The sequence below is a fragment of the Triticum aestivum genome, chromosome 4D, assembly GCF_018294505.1.
Source record: "Triticum aestivum cultivar Chinese Spring chromosome 4D, IWGSC CS RefSeq v2.1, whole genome shotgun sequence".
NCBI lineage: Eukaryota > Viridiplantae > Streptophyta > Magnoliopsida > Poales > Poaceae > Triticum > Triticum aestivum.
Window position 1 is genome coordinate 135,422,939 of NC_057805.1, and position 21,196 is coordinate 135,444,134.

Sequence of the window (21,196 nt, forward strand, 5' to 3'; positions counted from 1 at the left end):
AATGAGAATACGGCTGAGGACGAATCGCGGCGCCTAGCTTTAGTTTCCACACGACATGATGGATCTATCACTCTCTTTAGCCAGGCCATTCTCTAGAGGAGAGTTCCGAGAATGAATTCCAATCTGGTACCAATCGTAGAAATCGTATTGTAGAGTTCTTCTCATGCCTAGCACAGCTACAAGCATTCCTTGAATGCAGAGACAAGACGGAGGATATCTGATCCCGCGGAACATCTGCTACCATCTACGGATTACCTTGTTTCCATGAAATCCATGTTTCTGGCACCTTGGCCCCCTCTACCTACGAAATTCTGATTCCTATTGCTTAAGAAAGTACAGCAGAAATAAAGTCTTTGGGTAGATGAGGTCACTGATTAGCCCGCTGAGCTGCTCTGTCCCCTTTACCGGGATGGGATGGTTTATGCGCTTGTCCCGATGAAGCTTAGGATCCGATAGAAACACGGGGTCAACTAAGGAAAAAAATGGGAACCTTTGCATGACGCGCCTTCCTCAGGATGTGCGCTCTCTTTTCAGGATTGAGAATGATGACACGGCCTAGAGGTCTTTCGTCTACTTCTTCTGTCCAGGCCTGTTTGTATTCCCACCATACCTTTCCGCATCGTCCTTCTGTATTGGGGGCTCCCAACACCTTAGCCAATTCGTGCAGCATCTTATTCAGGATCTCGGTGCTCCCAAAAGTTGTGAGCGACTCCAGGAACAAGACTCTGCCACCTCTGTGCATCACAGAATGAAGGAAGGAAAGAGCATGTCATACATAAACCTGGATTTTTTCCATGTCGTCCGTATCTACGCATGGCACGATACATAAATCCTGCAACAGGAAGCACAATTTTGCTACTGGATCAACATCCACCGTCTTCTTCGGACTCAGACACAAGAACGAAACCGCCAAAAACATGAAACAGAACAAAGAGGAGTAGTACAGCAACTGAATCATAGTCTGACACCGTCGATGGTTGGCTGTCTGAGGAGGGTTCATTGCAGCAGTTGCTGGTAGGATTTTGGTGTTGCTATGTTCTTGCCGCAGATGATGATATATGTAGATGGGTGAGGTTTTGGACTCGAGATATTGCTGGGAGATCACATTTTCCGTCGCATTCCAAACAATTCGTGAGCCGTTTAGCTGGTTTAGTGGACATTTGCCTTGTTGATCAACTGTTTGGTATACCCAGTTCTGTAGAATTGTTTTGTGCCTGGAACTCCGAACGACCCTTATACTGTTTTGCTTTCTGCTGCTTCTTGTTCTGCTTTGCCGAGAGAAAGATTCACCGGGGAACTTCATGATTTTTAGTTTTCTTTCACCTAGATCGTACCTTTAAGTACCTCCTGGCGAGGTATATGATGATATTATTATCGCAGGCATGGGAGTACCACTTAGATACCAGTGGCTAATAGACCCAGATTAGTTCTCTAAACTGTTTTAGAACCCTTCTTTTAGGTATAATAATACTATCCTGCCTCGATAGAGGATAAAACGAGACCTTTTTTGATAGCCCGTTCACTCAACTACCACGCTTAGCTAGTCTGTCTGTAGGGATGGGAATAGGGTAGTCTGCCCTTCTTCGTAACTAGCTGGACTCGGATCTTCGCAACTATCAAAACTCAATAAAGCTTCTGAAAGTGGTTCCGTGTTAAGCGACTCACTCTCGTTGAAGGAGTATCGCCCGATGCAGATAACAGCGTTGAAGTGGAACTAGCTTTTTCTTCTTCCACTAGATTCAAGGTTACAGGACACGGAGTAGACATCAATCTCTTGGAAATGTGGTTCGTCTAAAATCTTCCCATTCTTTCTTCTTTCCACTAATCTAATGGTTTCATTCTCCCATCGAGAGGTTATGATACTAGCAAGAGTCTTATTCTTCTCCTCTCGATCCTACCTTGGGTTATGTTTGACAGGGATGGTCAGTGAACTTCTATTGGTTTCAAAGGAGGATATAGATCCATTGGGGAAGGCTCGAAAGGTTATTCGATATCAAAGGTTGACCCTCGACGCGCCGCAGCCACTATTTTGACTCCTTTTATGCAATTATGAACGACACTTTCTCGATTCCAATGCAACTTATCCTTTTGGAGTTGACGTAACAAACTACGCGAGCCTCCCGATGAAGCCAACAGAAATCCTATCCGAATACTAAAAATAAAAGGCAATTTCATTATGGTGGTATACCAGCCGTCAGTTCTGGAACTTCCAGTTCCAATCGGAGCATATAGATCCGTAAATGGATTTGTATGTATAGCCACTTCAGTCGTGCTCCTCGTTTCTCGAATGGAAAAGAAGTATCTTCTTTCTGGGAACATTCTAAACCAAAAATTCTTATGTTCGTGATTCTTCATCCACCGATGCAGAAAATCTTCCAGTTTTCCATTCTCATATGAGGCAGGAAAGTTTATGGGCAACAGGTTGGCACGAAGTGATTCATCATGTTCAAACATGAACCTTTCGCTCGTTGGGGACGGTTTATAAATCATCAAATTCCCACAAATGGAATGAGAAGTGGGTCCATGTAAATGATCGAGACCTCGCAAACAACAACGTTCCTTCCCCATATGGAGTTCGGGACCCAAGGGAAATCGTTGAGTGAACTATATCTTATTCGTATTAGTTGACCTAAGTCGCACCATTATTGCAGGGTGGGGCTCGGCCTCCGAACCGTACGTGGGACGAGTTTCTACCTCATACAGCTCGGGCCGAAGACCGGGGAAGTTGAGGAGAGATGGGGAGACCCAACTGCTGCTGGTCGGGACGGACAGGAAAGGGGGCGGGGATAAGCTTGTGAAGAAGCAAGCTTATTGCCCCACCCCCCCAAAAACAAACCGACCCAGCAAGAAAACTATGCGCAGGTGCAACAAAGCACTCATCCCTTGCTTGCTGCTTCGTGTTCTTTCTATTCCATCCCAGTCCATTCTGGGATAGGCGGCTAATATAATATGTGCAGTAGTCGTCGTCTGGCCAATCGGCTCGGACACCAGACCACTTGTGCCCGCCCATTCTGTCTCGCCCTAAATGGAATGGCTCTCTTAGTTACGCTGTGCCCCGACCCGAGTCCCCACGTCCGCTTTTATCCGCCCGCAACCCGGCCAACACAACATTAGGGCCGTCCCCCCCATTCTATGCTGACCGGGGCCGGGGCTCGCTTTTTGGGAAGCCCGTTCCCACCGCGCTCACGGCCCGGCTGGCCTGCCAACGGTAGTGGGAATTCTCCCATTCCCTTGTCAAAAAAGGGTTGGTTGGATGCGGGATCTACTCCACGAGGAGCAGTATGGACGTAGATGATATCATCACAACCTCTCTTTGCGTACCGCTAGGGATGCTTAACGCCACTTCGCCAACTGGCATTACCTGCGCTTTCGTGTCTCTCAGTGTGGTTAGCACTAGGTGTTTCCGAGCGGCGAGGCTTACACCCATTCGCATTAATTCATCCAAAGTTCCTTACCCTTATGCACGAATTTTAGAATAAGCCATCTTCCTATCAAGGTTAAGGAGTCAACTGAGCATCTCAGCGGCGGGATTGAATACCCGGATCGAATCAGAGTTCACGCCGCCTGCCCTAAACAAATAGAATAGGAGGCGTGGGCCACAGGTCGCACATAAGCCATCGGGTCGCACGACAGAAGAACACCCAACATAAAGATGCACACTCCTCCATGTGAAATAGAAAGATTCATGTTCACTTTTTTGTAGTAGTCGTGACCAACAGCCATCAGCAGTCGGCTCGTTGGTAAGGCGACAGCTTCAAGCCCGCTTTCTGGTGGCACACCCCCCAAACAAGCACCACTCGACGAGGGGGTGCGGGGAAAGCTACAGGCCCAAAACCTTCGACCCTTCTTTCTATATGGGGGTGCCCGGGGCACCTCATCTTGTCATTTTGTTGCTCATTCCCCTTAGGCCGAAGTGTTTGGCCTTTACTTCGGAGCGCCCGCTCACGCTTCACTGACCTATCACGTGGTAAAGAGAAGAGAGTACGAAAGAATTGTAAACAGAGCAGACCGCAGAAAGATTCTAAATATGACAAGTCCCCCATGGATTCGATAATAAGGAAATGAAGAATGGGAACGAAACGAAATAAAGCATTTCTAGCGGATGAGCTTCTCTCCATTTTGTCTGGTAATAGAATAGGGCGGCTTGCTTTGACCAACACTCCACTTTTTGCTCTGTTCATGGAGCGTATGAATTTCCTTGAATGTAGATAGACCAAAAAAGGGAATAAAGGGGTAGGAATAGGAATCATAGTACCATTGGAAGAAGAGGCACCAGTGGGAACATCTCTACCGACGAACCATTTCAATAGTACGGGTGCTGCCGTGCCACGGGGCATGACCATGGAAGTAATGAAAAAGAAGAAGTTCTGTAGTTGGACCATCTGCTCTATCCGTTCGATTTGAGCTTCTCCAGAGAAGATGAGACGCTAAAAATGAAAGTGTTCACAACGCATACCAAAAAAGGGTACCTATGTTGCCGACCATTAATGACTAGTTCGAAGACCAGGAGCAGGGGCACGTGCCAAGAAAGACTTGTTACTTTCCCTATGGTTTTAGAACGTTTTCAATAAAACCTTCTCGTAGAAGTATTTTTAAAAAGTTTTCGGTAATATTAGTAGATGCTATTCGAACCCTTCCTTTTATTAAGATTCGAATTCTTATTCTTATTATTATCTAATTATTCTTTTTTTTCATGTATATGCGTCAGACACAATCTACTAATTGATCTATATTCTGATACCCTACTATATCATAGTCTCTACTCCTAGTATTTTTAATACCTCAGGAGCTCATGAGACTCTTTTAGTGAAATTCATAAGTCTCAATTCCCGAGCGATCGCACCAAAAACTCGAGTTCCATTTGGATTTCCTTCTTGATCAATGACAACCGTCATCATATCGTATTATCATACCGTTGTCACGTTTGAGTTCTTTACATGTACGTACAATTGCAGCTCGTCTTACTTCTGTCTGATCTTTCTAGAGGCATTTTGGGCACTGCTTCTTTGATTACAGCAACAATAACGTCACCAATATGAGCATATCAGTGATTACCAGCTCCTAAGATTCGAATACATATCAATTCGATAGCCCCACTCTGTTGTTATCCACTATATTCAAAAGGGTCTGAGTGAGATGGATCTTGGAAGTCTGGTTTTTGATTGGATAGTGATCTCGGGCACGAGTGGTTGATCTTCGCGGGCCGTGAATGGCCATGGAAAGGAGTATTGATGTCAATATGTTCGATCGAGAAGATTGGATGATGAAAGACGGATCCTTTGTCGTTTGAATAATAGGCTGTGGTCTCGATATTGGGCTATGGGCTGGTTGCTTTCTGTATGAGCCTCTTGTGATTGGGCTCTCGTGGGCGGATTACCCGATGTGTACTCATCTTCCAACAAAGAGGAGAAGACATAACCAGAAGAATTGTGAGAAATAAGTCAATTTATCAAGTTGAGGCATTTCGATTTGGATTTCAAATAAGAAAGACAGAAAAAGACTCCTGCGCCCTCGAGAGCATTCTCTTTCACTTGCATTTCTTCCTGAAGTTGGCTCGAAGACCTGTCCAGCCTTGATTTTCCCAGTTATTACTCGAGCCCGCTGAGGCAACTCTGAACTATGCTCAGGGGAGGGGTAGTAGGTATGCTTCAAACCCTCGGGCACCTTGAAGAACGATGGCACTAGATCGGGAAAGATGAATGACCAATGAGAACAGGACAATGGGGGAAGTTGGTAATAGAGAATCCTCCCTTCTTCTTTGCTTTCTTGCCTGAAAAAATCCAAAACTAACCATTGGAACCTCATGGGCTACCGAGTTAGGAGATTCATTTTATTTATTACTTTTACTTTTTTTTACTAAGTTATTCTAAAAGATAAGAGCTAACCGACCATCCTGATTGAATGTTTGAGTACTCGGAGTGTCTCGTAAGTATGGAAAGAAAGTCTCTTCTTTCCACAACTCCTAAATTTCCCATCAGCCTATCCAATCTAATTCCAGACAGAGTCAGTAGACCTTACTTTAGTGTAGGTAGTGTCAGATAATTAGGAAGTCTTGATAGTCTTTCGTATAATCTCTTCTTCAATCCTAGGAGCAAAAAAGGAATGTCCTTTAGGGACCTTTGGATACCAAGATTTCCGACCTCTTACTTTCATAGTTATGAATTGCGGAATAGAATCAATTATGAAATTCATAAGTATATATCCCTCATCCCTATTGGTATCGGTTTGGGCCAATACCCAGAACCCTGCCAGAGCCCTATTTTTAAGAAGAAATTGACATTCTTTTTTAGAACTAGAACTATGGTAAAATCCAGTATCGACAGGCCTAGTTCTTTTCCTTTGCTTATGCAGGGCAAGAATTTGTCGAGTTCAATCAGTACAATAAGAAATCCTCAGTATTTTTTTGGTCAGGCGACACCCAGATTTGAACTGGGGATAAAGGATTTGCAGTCCCCTGCCTTACCGCTTGGCCATGCCGCCAAATCCGATCCAAAATCGAGCAACATCTTATTCATCCACATTATTTTACTAATTTTTATTCGTAGGAGGGGATTATTAAACCCTTCTTGATTTTTTTTAGATCGTTGAACCCCTTTGTACTTATCCCTTTCCAATCCCTTTTAATAAATCCATTCCTGTTTTTTATTGGACCCAGTTTTATTCTCTTCGATTGATTGTATCTCAAAACACACATTGCTTAAATACCTTCTCTTTCTATTGAAAAGAGAAAGGATTTCCAGTCACAGACTGCCAAATTTAGGAAAAATTGGAACCATTAACTATATTATTTGTTATTATTTTTTATTTTGATATTTTCTATTTGTTAGTAGTGAACGGTTCTAAAATGGGTATTGTATCCCAAATAGTGTTTCCTTAATGGCATAAGAAAATCAAATTGATTTACGGCTAATCAGTATCAATTAAAAAAAGAGAATTATGATATTGATAAAGTGTGACCTGACCCCTGTTGCTCCAAGTCAAATTCTTTCTAGGGTTCTTAAAGATATTCTCCATTTTTTCCCTTTCCCTACGATAAAGTATAGTCTGAAGGCTAGCACGCACCATTCCTCGCTTATGATAATCTAAGGCCAAAAAGAAAGAAGGCTCACACCATAATAATACATACCCTTTTTCCTCGATCGTCAAGGTCGTGGATTTGGATCGATTTCGGTTTTACGGGCTTCATACATTGTTAAGAAAAGTACTCGGCATTGGAAAGCATCACGTTCTGGCCACACACAAAAGAAGTCGGTGGAAGGTATGGAATTTCTCGGCTGAAGGTCAGAAAGAAAGCAATCACCAGTGCTCTCGGTTCCAGCAACGAGTCTTTTGTCTGATAATTAAGGAAAACAAACTAACCTTGTCTGTCTATCTTCACCTTGACATGAAAGACTCTTTTCCTAACCTGACTGTTCTACCTGGCTAGTTCACTTCACTTTTCGAGGGATCCTGGATTGGAGTTCACTTGTCTATGAGTGTCCGAACAGCTTCAGATCCTTCCAAGGCGCAGGGGTTCTCTCTCCATTCACTTTGAGCTGGGTTTCTTGTGATCTTTTTAGTAGTTTTTCCGTCCAATTTTATGGTAAATTAAGTCTTACAAAGCTGTCCCCAAGGATGTCCATTCCATTCGGCAGGGACTCCATCTCGCATTCGATCTCCCTCCTTTCCCTGTAAGAGTCGAGGTCTCTCTGGACTTCTCTTTTGCCTCTCTCCCAGATTCAGAAAAAGGGAGGAAGAGGGCCTCTCGACGGGAGTGATTCCCCGAAAAGAGATCGTTCCCAGCATCCTCGAGTTCGTAGTCAAACTCACCTTCATCCACCTTTCATGGACTGGCGCGGGCAAGCGCCGATGTCTGGAGCAGGAGATGGAAGCTTGGGTTGAGGAGGCTGTCAACGAGTCATCAAAGGCGATAGATTGGTTATATTCGGATTCGTTTGATTTTGATTTTCTTTTTTTTGGTTGTGAGAGGTCTGAGTCCATAGCTGGGGAAGAGTCGTCAGATGACAATTGAAGTAGGGGTCTGCCTCTTTCAAAGGGAAGCAAGAGTCTCATAGGGAAGGAGATCCTGCACAGACCAATCCCAATCAGGAAGAGAGTCTTGTTGTCAATTAAAGGAATTTTTCTATGTCACATATCTGCCTATCTCGTGTTGTGAGCTATAAAGTACCCACCAGGGGGGTGGACCAAGAAAGAGGCAGGCGATTGGGTCCTTCCCATCCTCTGTGATGTCAGTCTCTTTGTCATTCTTTCACCCTTGCTGAGTAGCGAAGTAAGCATACTCAAGATCCAATTCATCAATCATTTGAGTTGGTACGAACATAGGAATCCAGACTCCGCTTGATTCGATCTTCAGTTTCGACCTTCATCAGTCAGGAAAAAGAAGAAGGGCCCACTTATTCCACTCGGAGAGACCGAACCAGGCAACAAAAAAAACTGAAGGAAGTTCTCTTTCCATTCCAACTAAACTAAGTGAAAAAAGGGGAGAGCAAAACAGAAACACAGGAACAAAGAAACTATGTCCAAACCAACGAGTCCTTTGGTCGACTCTAAAGAATGTATCGGGAGTTGGGAGTTAGCCGTCTCATAGGAGTGATAGCTGGATTTTTCACGGAGTTTCTTCGTATGATTGAAAAAAAGAGTGCTCTAGGTCGGAGAAAACAAGAAGAAGATTGTTCCCCAGTCTGTGTCCCAACCTCTTTAAAGCAGCTACCTACCGTGATCTGGTCTTGGGACAACATTGGCACCCCCGTTTGCTGGATCTTCTAGGCACTCTAAAGCGCTTCCACGAGAGACAGATGGACTTTGAGTTATAGACGGAGAAGAGCCTTTAGAGGATCAAGAGTGATTCCTCAATAAAACAAATGGGATTTTGAGGGAGGGCTGAACGCGATGTACCGAAGGGTTCGCTTTCGCTGATCGGCGCCAGTCTTTCCTGCTGTGAATTTCCCAGGTCGGGAGGGGCCCTTTCCTTCTACCTTACTGAACCCATTCACCAATGATTGGATCACTCAAAGCTAAAGACCAATTCCTTCCTTTTAGGTGGTCTAGGTGGCTGGGATACTATGCCCTTCTTTTTAGAGGCTCAAAGACGAGTTCTTTGAAGGAAGCAAAAGAACCCATGTGTCTCGGATGAAGTCTAGCCTCTTTTTGTGTTGGGAAGAAGAATGAGATCCAACTCAAAGTCAAGGAAAGCGGCCTAGACCACTGACTTTTGATGGAAGGCTTCTGAACATGGATTGGTCTGATAAAGCCAATTTTTCGGCGAATCAAATATTTTCTGAGAACACTAGACCTTCTCTCTTTCGGGATTGATTCCCACTCACTGCCTGATAGCAGGCTTGGCCCATGAGACCTATTGTCTTATTGTACTGGCTCACTTCACTACTTTGGAAGATGGGTTTTCCCCTTTTTGGTTCGCAAACGCTCTAACCCATCGAGAAGCTCCATCCAAATTGGAGTTGATGTGAGCACTTCCCCAGAGGCAGAGGCTTTTTCTACAAAAGGGTGGGAGCATAAAATGTAGGTGAGTCAATTGCGTGTGGCCTTCAAGTATTTCGTATTGTAACAATATTAGATCGGCATCCAAACAAAGGTGCATGTACGGTTCCTAAGGGATACAATTTTGTCCTAATCATCGAGAAAGATGAAATAAGTTGATAGCGCGATCTCGTACTAACACATACTCTCTAAATATTGAAGAACTTGCATGCGGCCTTCAAGCCACAACCGCGGTATGAGTTCTGATCTCAGACTTTGGTTTGGGGGCTGCTAGCCCCTTCGCGTCGACAAGGAAACTGTGGATGACAATGGGTTTAGAATTCGAATAAAACGAAGACCCTATCAAACAAATAGAGGAAAGGGTGGAAAGGGGAAAAAGTAAAGTCTAAGCGACATATGGCACGAAAAGGAAATCCAATTTCGGTAAGACTTGATCTGAATCATAGTTCAGATCCAAGTCAGTTCTGTGAGGGCGACCGCGAAAGTCACCGAATGGGTTCGGTCCGTCTTTTCCTGATCTTTGTTTGTCCCCCCAAAAAATGCGTGAGAGGACGTTGCAGATGTCCGGGATGGACACGACTTCTTCTAACGCTGGAAGACCACAGGAAGAAACCCGGGACCAGAGCATGTCGTGAAAGACGCACACGGGGCGGGCGTGCTTCGACCGTGTCTCCGGGGCACAGTTGAATGTAGATATCATGAACGCGAGGATAAGGATACCAGGCCGAGAAACCCGGGTAAGTACTCCCCTAATGTGCCGATCGCTAGCGCATCCAGGGCCCCGGCGCCCAGCTCTGCTGGAGAGGCCGTCACTGATCTGAAAAGTGCGTCTGCGGTTCGGATAGACTGATTATGTGAACGCCTAGCCCCAGGAATCAATAAAAAAACAAGTGCTAAGTTTCATTTCAGATCAGTGAATAAACCAAAAAAGAGACCTTTCTCGCTCGACGTCACACTATGCTCCGCTTCAACAAATGAGAGTTTTCGGTGGAACCGGTGAACCACACGAGCTGGTTAGATGCATGGGGCAGAGGGCTCGTAGTACCTGATAGCGCAGCTATGCAGTGGAAGGGAAGGAGCCTAAATCGACCCCCTTCTTTCTTTTTTATTCAAAGACACAAAAGCAAGCACAGTACAAAGAGATTGGACTCTCGGATGAGACTAAGAAGCTACCGTTCCGACGCGCCCCTGACCCTATCTTGATTCAAACCGAAAACCCTCTCTAAGGTGGAGCCTAGTTGAAGCTGTCATTCAAAGAAGAAATGGGAATCCAAATCCACTTTGAGGGATATAGATGAAGTCTCACTCAGTAAAGAGAGTTGTAGATTCGTAGAAGAGGATCAGAGTACGCGCGCTACAAAAGGCAGCTAGCCAATGAAAGTAAGTGGAAAGAATATAATACTTTTGTACTGACCCTGGAGGGGCCCCCGGTTGTTTTGGCGCGCCCTACCCCAACATTAGACTATTGCCTTTTTATCCTACGCTTGCTGCTTGCAGCATGGATTCGATAGATCTATCGAATCCATGCTTCCCCCGCCCCGAAGCGAGACTCTATCCAGATCTCAAAGAATAACGAGCTAGGCGGCCGGCGGGCAAAGAAAGGGGGCAGGGCGTTTACTTGAAAATGACAACCGCCTGTTCCAGCAGCGGGGGCCTTGCACGAAAGCAAACCTACGATTAAGTAGCAGTTGCTTTCGCTGATGGGCCCAGTGAGGGGGGCATTGTCCCTCAGTTCTTACCAACCTCAGGTGTGTACATCTAACTTCTTAACTTCTTTTTTCACGCAAGCCTGACCTCATCTGTCCATTTCTTATTCATTCAGGGCGTCCCTAGTGGACTTGGCGGTGCTCCTTTCTCAAACCAGAACAACTCTGAACGTTAGTGAAAATAAGGGAAGACCACCTGAGCGAACCGACCGAAGGGACTTTACTTATCCGAACCGAACGTTAGCGGCTTAAGCTAAGCCTATCACGAGCTGCGTTGCTGCTTGATCGGCGGGGAGGAAGATCTCAAAGTATGGGGCAAAGGATCAAGCGCTTTGACTTTGCTTTGTCCCCCGGGATCCACCACAGGTTGGGTTTGAGAGCCGTGTGATGGGTGACTATCTGGCACGGTTCAGAGAGCACGTGTATGTAGTCTGCGCGGGTGAATGGAAGCCCCCGCCGCAAAAAAGAAGCGGCTCTTCCCACGGCTCTGTCACCATTGACTCTATTTATTATTATGGTAAATCATTGTATCAAGATGTCAATCTTACATCTTATTTTAGTTCGATACGTCCACCTACGAAATTCACCCTTGGCTTTCGTCTCGGTAGGTGTATTATTCTACATTTTCCCAAAAGGACATTCATTCATTTCTTTATTCCCGGGCGATCACCACGACTAAAGTGAAAAAAATACAAGAAATCAAGACCCGTACTACAGGAAAAGGGCTGGTGGCCGACATTTGGGAAAGTCGGGCCGATCGGGTTTCTTCATTCAAGCGAGGGTACAGAGGAAGAACGAAATGAAGTGAGAGGCCGGGGGGCAGGGAAAAGAGTCGAGTCGATCGACCGGGAGAAGCAAAACGAAATCCGGATTTGGCCGAAAAAGATGCAACGTTATGGATACCATGACCGATCACCATCGAGAAAGAAGAATTTTGATAAGTCACTTCGGGTGAGCGGGGCCTTCAAGCGGCCTCAATACGCCGGGGTTGTAAATGACATACCTTTCCTTATGGGAAATGTCGCCTCCTTACTAAAAAGGAATTGAATCAAGTTATTTTTACCAAAGAAGTCCCGCTCTGACGGCCTGATGAGTCATCTACTAAAAAGGACCCTCCCCGCTGTGCGCCCCTCCTTGAATTATTCAGTCATGCAATACTTTTTTAATACTAAGAATAAAATGCATTTCGACCCCGTCCTAGTTCTCAATCATTTCGTGGCATCGGGTGTGGCTGAACCATCTACGATGGGGGAGCGAAGGGAGGAAGCATAGATAAGAGAATATGCTCTCGCATCGCTTTTTTTTAGAAAGCTCTACCAGCGAGAAAAAGTGTTTGGCCCGAGCCAAAAAGAGGTTGATCCATTTCATTCGCCAACCGAATGATCTTCGCTTCGCGGGAACAACAAAAACCACCATATCGCTCTTTCCTTTCTTCGGTGCTACCTTCTTTTTTCCAAGGGATGGGGTTGGGGTGTATAATAACCCTTTTTTTGAGTATGCCCGGAAACAACTCCTAGCTCAATTTAGGATCAAATGTAGGAACCTCATGGGTAAGGATAAGGTAATGGAATTGATAGAGAAATTCATAGACCTAGGTGGGATAGGAAAATTGATAAAGGGAATAGAGATGATGATAGAGATCATACTGAGAAAGAGGATAATTCCGTACGGGTACAACTCTTATTTGAACAAAGTGCAAAAAATGCGATCTTTTTTGTCTAATAGAATAAACACTAATACCTTAATTGAGTCGGTAAAGATCAAATCTGTTTATCAAAGTGCTTCTCTGATTGCTCAAGACATCTCTTTTCAACTGAGGAACAATCCAATCTCATTTCGTTCCATTTTTAGTAAAATAGTGAAGGATATTCCATTAATAATGCCAAAAGGGGTGGAGTACGTATTTGTTGTTCTAGTCGATTAGGGTGTGTGGAAATAGCTAGAACTGAATGCGGAAAGCATGGAAAAGCATCTTGTAATGTATTTAACAAGAAAATCGAGTATGCTCCTGCGGAAGTATCTACTCGTAACGGAATTTCAGGTGTCAAAGTGCGGATCTCATATAGTCAAAATAAGAAGGGACGTGCTATATCCGAAACGTACGAAATATAGTAAATATTTTAAATGCAGATGTAGTAGGGGTCGCGAACCGGATGGTAGACAACTTGGTTTTGGAAGATATGGCACCAAAAGTTGTAGAGCTGGTCGTCTTTCATACCGAGCCATTGAAGCAGCGCGTCAGGCTACAATCGGACAATTCCATCGTGCTATGAGCAGACAATTCCTAAGAAATTGTAAGATATGGGTAAGAGTTCTCGCAGATCTTCCTATTACGGGGAAACCCGCAGAAGTTCGAATGGGAAGAGGAAAAGGAAATCCTACGGGTTGGATTGCTCGTGTGTCCACCCGACAAATCCCATTTGAAATGGATGGTGTGAGTTTGTCAAATGCTCGTCAAGCCGCTAGATTAGCGGTGCATAAACCATGTTCGTCAACCAAGTTTGTTCAGTGGTCGTAACGTAATTGGTTAGTGGGGAAAAACCGGGCCGGGACTCAAAAGAATTTGGCGAAGTGTTTGTTCCTGAACGAGGGAAGTGGAAAGACAAAGAGGGATAGGGAGCTCGCCTCCTACTTTTTTGTAATCGCCGAAATTGTACGACGACCCTTCTTGTTCCAGGCATACGACCCTGAGACATGACGGTGTCACTTTTCCGGCCCGGTAAAGTGACAGTTATATAAATAAGAATAAGAAAGAGAAGCGTGATGTTGTCGTGTTGTCAGCAATCAAATTATCGTAAATAGATAGTACGGTTGCGTTGTTTCAATTTCTGTTCGTACTCTGATTGCTATGGCTACAGCTCGATCTTGGCAAATCTCTCAAATGGATGTCAAAAATGCTTTCCTTCATGGTGATCTACATGAGTTTTTTCTATATGCAGCCACCTCTGGGTATTGAAGTTCCTGATGGTCATGTTTGTCGCCTTCGAAAGGCCCTCTATGGGAAAAAAGCAACCACCTCGTGCTTGGTTTGAGCGGTTCAGCTCTGTGGTTCAAGCTGCTGGTTTCTCTTCTAGTGAGCATGACCCTGCACTTTTCACTCATACATCTGACCGTGGTCGTTCCTTGCTTCTTCTCTATGTTGATGATATGTTGATCACTGGAGATGATCAGAAGTACATTGCTTTTGTGAAGAAAAATTTGAGTGAGCAATTCAAGATGTCAGATTGATTTTCTCTCAGTTATTTTCTGGGAATTCAGGTTGATCAAACTAATGATGGTTACTATCTCTCTCGGCATCGCTATACTCAGGATTTGATCTCACGCTCGGGTCTTACTGATACACACACTGCCGCTACACCCATGGAGCTCCATCTCCAATTGCGCCCTAGTGATGGTACTCCTCTTGAGGGATACCACTCGCTATCGTCATCTTGTAGGCAGCCTTGTGTACCTCACTGTGACCCGGCCTGACATTGCTCATGCAATCCACATTGTCAGTCAGTTTGTCAGTGGTTACTTGAGAGAGATGCAAATACTTCATTCTTCCATAGTGCTGCCAATGGAAGACACATAAAATGTAACATTGCTTCTTTGGAACATGAAGGAAATGTTATACAAGATGAGAAAGAGTTGCAAGAACACATTTCTAGTTACTATAAGAGACTATTTGGTTCAGAGGACACGGGGGACATATCTCTTGGTGGAAGCCCCTTGGTCAACAGAGCACATGCTATCAGAACTAGACAATGAAGAGTTGACTAAGCCTTTCACTATGGAGGAAATAGAGTTAGTAGTTAAACAGATGAAAACCAACACAGCTCCTGGCCCATATGGCTCACCAGTAATCTTTTAGAAACATTTTGGGGAGATGGTTAAAGAGATTGTCAAAAGAATGCTTGATAGCCCGCATGCTGAGGAGTTGCAACTTAGAAGACTTAATTATGGGGTGGTTACTTTGATTCCTAAAACGAAAGATGCTGCAACTATCAAGCAATATCGGCCAATATGTTTATATTATGTTTGTTAGAAAATTGTGAATAAAGTACTGACAAATAGGCATGAGAGAGTTGCAGATAAGGTGGTGAGTAAGAGTCAGACGGCATTTATGAAAAACGGAAATATTTTAGATGGGGTGGTCACTATCCATGAGGTGTTTCATGAGCTTAGGAGGACTAAACAAGAGGGGGTCATACTAAAGCTAGACTTTGAAAAAGCATAAGACAGGGTGAATTGGGATTTTCTACAAGAGGTTTTGCTTAAAAAGGGTTTTCTTTAGTGAGAAGTGGAGAGGTTGGATTAAACAAGTGGTAGAAGGAGGTGCGGTGAGTATCAATATTAATGGAGAGGTTGGCCCATATTTTAAGAGCTACAAAGGATTTTTTCAGGGTGATCTCACCTCTTCTTTTGAATTTGGTGGTGGTCACAGAAAAGGGGGTCACTCAAGTGTACGGCATTCTTTGTCCGTCCAGATCGCGGTACATGTTCGGACTGCTCTAGATTGTAGAGGACCGAATTTCAGGATACTTTAGATGGGGTGGGCTACACCCATTCTCGTTACGTACAAGGTGGGCACCCATTCTCCGTTAAGATGGGAAATCCTATAGGGGTAGAAATGCTACATGAAAAAAATCCGCTCTTGCTGTATTAGGAATTGAAAGTAAGTCAACTCCTTCCTCTTAGAGCAACTTGTCGCAGCTGTGACTACTCTTTCTATTTGAATTGAATGTCAGCGAATCACTTGTTTCACTAATGTGACTAGTCTTGACTGTAGGTTTTTTCTTTCTATAGAGAAGTGACTGCGCTAGAGATGCTTATTAAAGGTTTTCTTGGTGGCTTCCTTGCTTGACAGGCTTTCCTTGTTGATTGGCTTGGTCCGCTAGTTCCCGGAAATCACTTCCTCTAAGTCTTAAATAGCAGAACCTACTCTTTCTTCAAAGAATGTAGCATACCTAAGAAATGATTTCACTAACGAGTCAAATCCGTTGTGAAATAAGGAAATGAGCGGATCGCTTCTTCTACCCTTCTCTTATTCGCATTTCCTGCTTACTATTGAAAGAAAAGTTGTTACTACTGCATATCCCCTTTTTCCTCTAATTCGAGCGAGTAAAGGCGCAGCTTCCTCATCTTTGCTTTATAGTTTGATATAATATAGAATTGGATTTTTCTTTCCTTTAAGGAGCTCTAGCTATCTTGCTGATCCAGCAGTTCATACTATTAATGAAAGCTCTTTCACCCTGCCCGCGGGTAATCCCTTACTGAGCCTACTGAAGCAATCTCCCATTAGCCGCTCTTTACTTTATAGTCAAGAGATTGTAAACTCCTTATTTAGGCTAGCTACTTTGCTGATTAACAAGATTATCGCATTGGAGCTGTGACAGTTATGTAAACTACTTCTCTAGCAAGTAATGAATATGAGGTCAAAGCTAATGAGTACGCTGGATGTTGCATTTTCGCAGTGAGGGAAGGTTGGCTTGACAGGCTTCGTTCTGGATGTTGTAATCTCTTCTCATGGTCTTTGTTTGCTTTATTATCCCGTTGTGAGAATGGCTAGGACTGTGGATCCACACGATCCCCCTCTAGTCAGTACTTTCCGAGTAGCGCAAGGCTTCTTCGTTGGCAAATAAACGAATTAATGAACTAATTTCCTAATATGACGTGAACTTGAACTAGCATTGATCAAGTCCATGAGCTCATAAGAAGGAGTTCTTCACGTGAGAAAGTCCATGGCTTAGCTTAATTCCATAAAAAAGAAAGTATCCAATCGACTTTAGGAGCGCCATATGTTTCTATCTGAAACGGTAAAGCGAAGCTCGCTATAAGGGTCATAGCTAGTTCAGGATTGGTAGGAAAGTAACACAAATGATTGTAATATGACAACCCCCAGGGGAGCTAGCCTTTGTGTTAAGATTAAAAAGAAGAGCCCTCTTTTCATACGACTCGGTGATTCCATTGCTCTATCCGGCCGCAAGATTCGATCGCGTACAGCACGAGCACGAGATGGGTTGGGGACTTAGAAATGAGCTATGCTCCAAGAATGGACCCCTGAACAACCTTTGCCCGCCTTTTCTTGTAGAATCCATTCCCCCTCTTTTATATATTTATAATGCTTTTAGGGCTAGTGGAATGAGGCTGGAACCCATCAATATCGCTAAACCGGGAGAGTTGCTTGTGTTGGGTTCAAAGATTCGCTCTACCAAGGCAAGATATAATATAATATAATATAATATGCATCCAGCTTTAGCTGAATATCGTCAGTGTTCAGCGAAGTATGCTAGCCATTAGCCTTACGTTCAGGATACTCCTTTCTGTCTTTGCGATGTTTGGTTATAAGAGAATGTTGCTCTTCAGAAAACGCGTATAGTGGCCTTCGTCGATGGGACAAACGCTCCAGTGTATGCGTTAGAAGGCAACTAACGCCCACGATGCGGCTATATCTCCCACGTGTCGAGGCACGACTTAGAGGCATAACCGCATAGTGGGATAAAGAGTTGGCTTACAATCGCCACTTCACACAATACATAAATATAATTCATACATCATCCAAAATACACACATATAGACCGACTACGTTCAAAATCCAGATGAAAATAAGACAACCCCAAATGCTAGATCCCCGATCGTCCCTACTGGGCTCCACTACTGATCATCAGGAAAAGACACATAGTAATGACCACGTTCCTCGTCGAACGCCCACTTGAGATCGACCCCATCATCTGCACTGGCATTGTCGGCACCTGCAACTATTTTGGTAGAATCTGTGAGTCACGAGGACTCAGCAATCTCACACCCGTGAGATCAAGACTATTTAAGCTTATAGGAAAGGATGGTGTAGTGAGGTCGAGCTGCAGCGGTAATAGCATATATGGTGGCTCAACATACGCAGAAGAGAGCGAGAAGAGAAGCAACGGAACGGTCGTCATCTAGCAATGACCAAGAAGTGATCCTGAACTCCTACTTACGTCATCCATAACTCAGACCGTGTTCACTTCCCGGACTCCGCCGAGAAGAGACCATCACGGCTACACACGCAGTTGATGTATTTTAATTGGATCAAGTGACAAGTTCTCTACAACCGGACATTAACAAATTCCCATCTTCCTCATAACCGCGGGCACGGCTTTTGAAAGATAATACCCTGCAGGGGTGTCCCAACTTAGCCCATCATAAGCTCTCACGGTCAACGAAGGATAAACCTTCTCCCGGAAAGAACCGATCAGTCTCGGAATCCCGGTTTACAAGACATTTCGATAATGGTAAAACAAGACCAGCAAAGCCGCCCGAATGTACCGACAAATCCCGATAGGAGCTGCACATATCTCGTTCTCAGGGCACACCGGATGAGCAGTCCGTACAACTAAAACCAATCCTCGAGTTTCCCCAAGGTGGCGCTGCAAAGGGCTCTAGTTTGGACCAGCACTCAGAGAAACACTGGCCCGGGGGTTTAAAATAAAGATGAACCTCGGGCTCTAGAAAACCCGGGGGAAAAAGGGTTAGGTGGCAAATGGTAAAACCAAGGTTGGGCCTTGCTGGAGGAGATTTATTCAAGGCGAACTGTCAAGGGGGTCCCATAAATCACCGGACCACGAAAGGAACGCAAACTCAAGGAACATAATACCGGTATGACAGAAACTAGGGCGGCAAGAGTGGAACAAAACACCAGGCATAAGGCCGAGCCTTCTACCCTTTACCAAAAAAATATATATGCATTAATTAAATAAGAGATATTGTGATATCCCAACATATCCATGTTCCGACATGGAACAAACTTCAACTTCACATGCGACTAGCAACGCTATAAGAAGGGCTGAGCAAAAGCGGTAACTTAGCCAAACAACGGTTTGCTAGGAAAGGATGGTTAGAGGCTGACATGGAAATATGGGAGGCATGATATAGCAAGTGATAGGTAGCGTAGCATGGCAATAGAGCGAACAACTAGCAAAGAAAAGATAGAAGTGATTTCGAGGGGTGGTCATCTTGCCTGCAAGGTTCTCAGAGTTGTCGAAAGCTTGATCCTCGTAAGCGTACTCAACAGGTTCCTCGTTCAAGAACTCGTCTCTCGGCTCTACCCAAGACAAGAACACAAACAAATGGAACCACAATCAATCACGAGAAATGCACAAGCAACATGATGCAAAACATGTATGATATGCAAGATATGATATGCGATGCGTATGCGTGCTCCGGAAGGAAAATGATGAACAAGGCAGTAAATTGTCAAACCAAGCATGCCACTAGAAAGATGAGATGATTTCGGTCGAAATCGATATAAAGATCACCGGAAACGGATGCACGGTTTGCAAATGGCAAGCAAAACAAGAATGACACGAATCTGTGATTAACAGCATGATAGCACTTAAAATGCAACAAGTAACAAAGCTACAGCACTCCAACATAGCAACAAAGCATATGACAGTAATCTACAGGAGATGCGTGACAAAAGATGAACACTGAGCTACGGCTAGATCACAACATATCAAGCTCAAACAAGCATGGCAAAAGTACAAAAGATAACAGGTTCACAGACTTAGTGAAATTACTGGACATGGCAGAAAACAGCATCAGGTAGCAATGTTCAGAGCACGAAATCAACATGCTACAGGAACTTAACATGGCAAAGAAAGCCATGGAAGTATTCTAATAAATCCATATGACAAAAATCCCTTAATGACCATAAGCCAAAAAGGACCAGAAGATATGATGGCAAGCATGTAAACATAGCAAGTTTCGTTATCAGGTTCCAGACTTAGCAGAAAACAGAGCATGGCGAAAATAATAATATGAAGGCATGTTGGTGAGCTTGATGCATTCACCACAAAGCAATGCATGACAAAACAAGCATACCTACAGCAAGATGGCAAGTTTAAGAAGCTATCCATGGCAAGAACAAAAGCATAGCATGTATGGTTCAACTACAATAAGCTTGGCAAATTTGCATTACATGTTAAGAATCTGCCAGAAATATTTTATAGCAAAAGTAGGGCAAGATTGAGTTATGCTATGGCTCTCCATAATTGCAAACAAGGGCAGAAATGGATCAATTACAAAAATATCTACAAAACATCCTCACTGAACATCTCCAAAATATGCATGGATCTCTCTGTACCATCAAGTTTACATGGCAACAAAATAACAGCAGACAAAGACATTACGGGGCCTAGTTTGCATGCTTGTGCTAGTCACCACAGAGATCACAAAAATACATGGCATACACCACTGGAAAGATGGCATGGCATACAACAAAACACATGTAGAGCTCATGCCCATAAGATGCACATATTAAAAGGTACAAAAATGACAAATCTCCAAGTTCTGATAAGAACCAGCAGATAACAGCAACTAGCACTCTTGCAACAGAGATTTGGGCATGAAGATGACCTCTAATGAACATGGTGAAATTGAACAAAATGTAGAGCATCACGAGACGAACAATTCGACATATTACACACGCGAAACGGAGCTATATGCAGAGAGTTATGCAATGAAGAACAAGTGCACATAATGTAAAAATTCCAAGAGCAATTTTCGGGGGGGGGGAGAGGAAGTCAACGCGCGGGCGTACAGTGGATCTGGATCGAGCCGGGGTCGGTCGCCGGGGCCGTGCTCGAGCTCGCCGGCGGGAGAGGAGAGGGAGGAGGCGTCCGGCGTTGGGGAGGTGGTGGCCGGCCGGAGGGACGCGCGGCGGCGGAAGAGAGGGGCGGCGGCGGCGCGGCGAGGTGGCGAGGCGGCGGCGGCGGCGCATGGCGGCGGCGGCGCATGGCGGCGGCGCGGGCAGGCGGCGAGGCGGCGACACGGACGGGCGGCAGCGCGGGGCGCGGAGGCGGGCGACGGCTCGGGCCCGGGAGGGCCGCGGACGGGCCGGCGGGCCGCGGCGGCGCGGGGACGGCGGCGGTGACGTGTCGGCGCGGGATTGGTCGGTGGGCGGTGGTGGACGCGTCCGGCTCCGCCCGGACGTGTCCGGCGGCGGAGAGGGGGCGGGTCTAGGGTTTGATCTG

General features: G+C 44.9%; 1 protein-coding gene, 1 non-coding gene and 1 pseudogene across 2 annotated transcripts; 1 reads left to right on the forward strand and 2 right to left on the reverse strand.

The window, feature by feature from the left end:
* Positions 1-3,634: 3,634 nt before the first annotated feature.
* LOC123099803 (cytochrome c biogenesis CcmF C-terminal-like mitochondrial protein) lies at positions 3,635-4,509 on the reverse strand. The gene has a single exon (XM_044521889.1). The coding sequence runs from the start codon at positions 4,380-4,382 to the stop codon at positions 3,723-3,725; it is 660 nt and encodes a 219-aa protein (XP_044377824.1). The 5' UTR covers positions 4,383-4,509; the 3' UTR covers positions 3,635-3,722.
* Positions 4,510-6,409: 1,900 nt separating this feature from the next.
* TRNAC-GCA (transfer RNA cysteine (anticodon GCA)) lies at positions 6,410-6,480 on the reverse strand. Its single transcript has one exon. It is a non-coding gene; the product is annotated as a tRNA-Cys (tRNA).
* A 3,414-nt stretch (positions 6,481-9,894) lies between these two features.
* Positions 9,895-13,387, forward strand: LOC123099805 (ribosomal protein S3, mitochondrial-like; annotated as a pseudogene).
* The last annotated feature ends 7,809 nt before the right edge of the window (positions 13,388-21,196 follow it).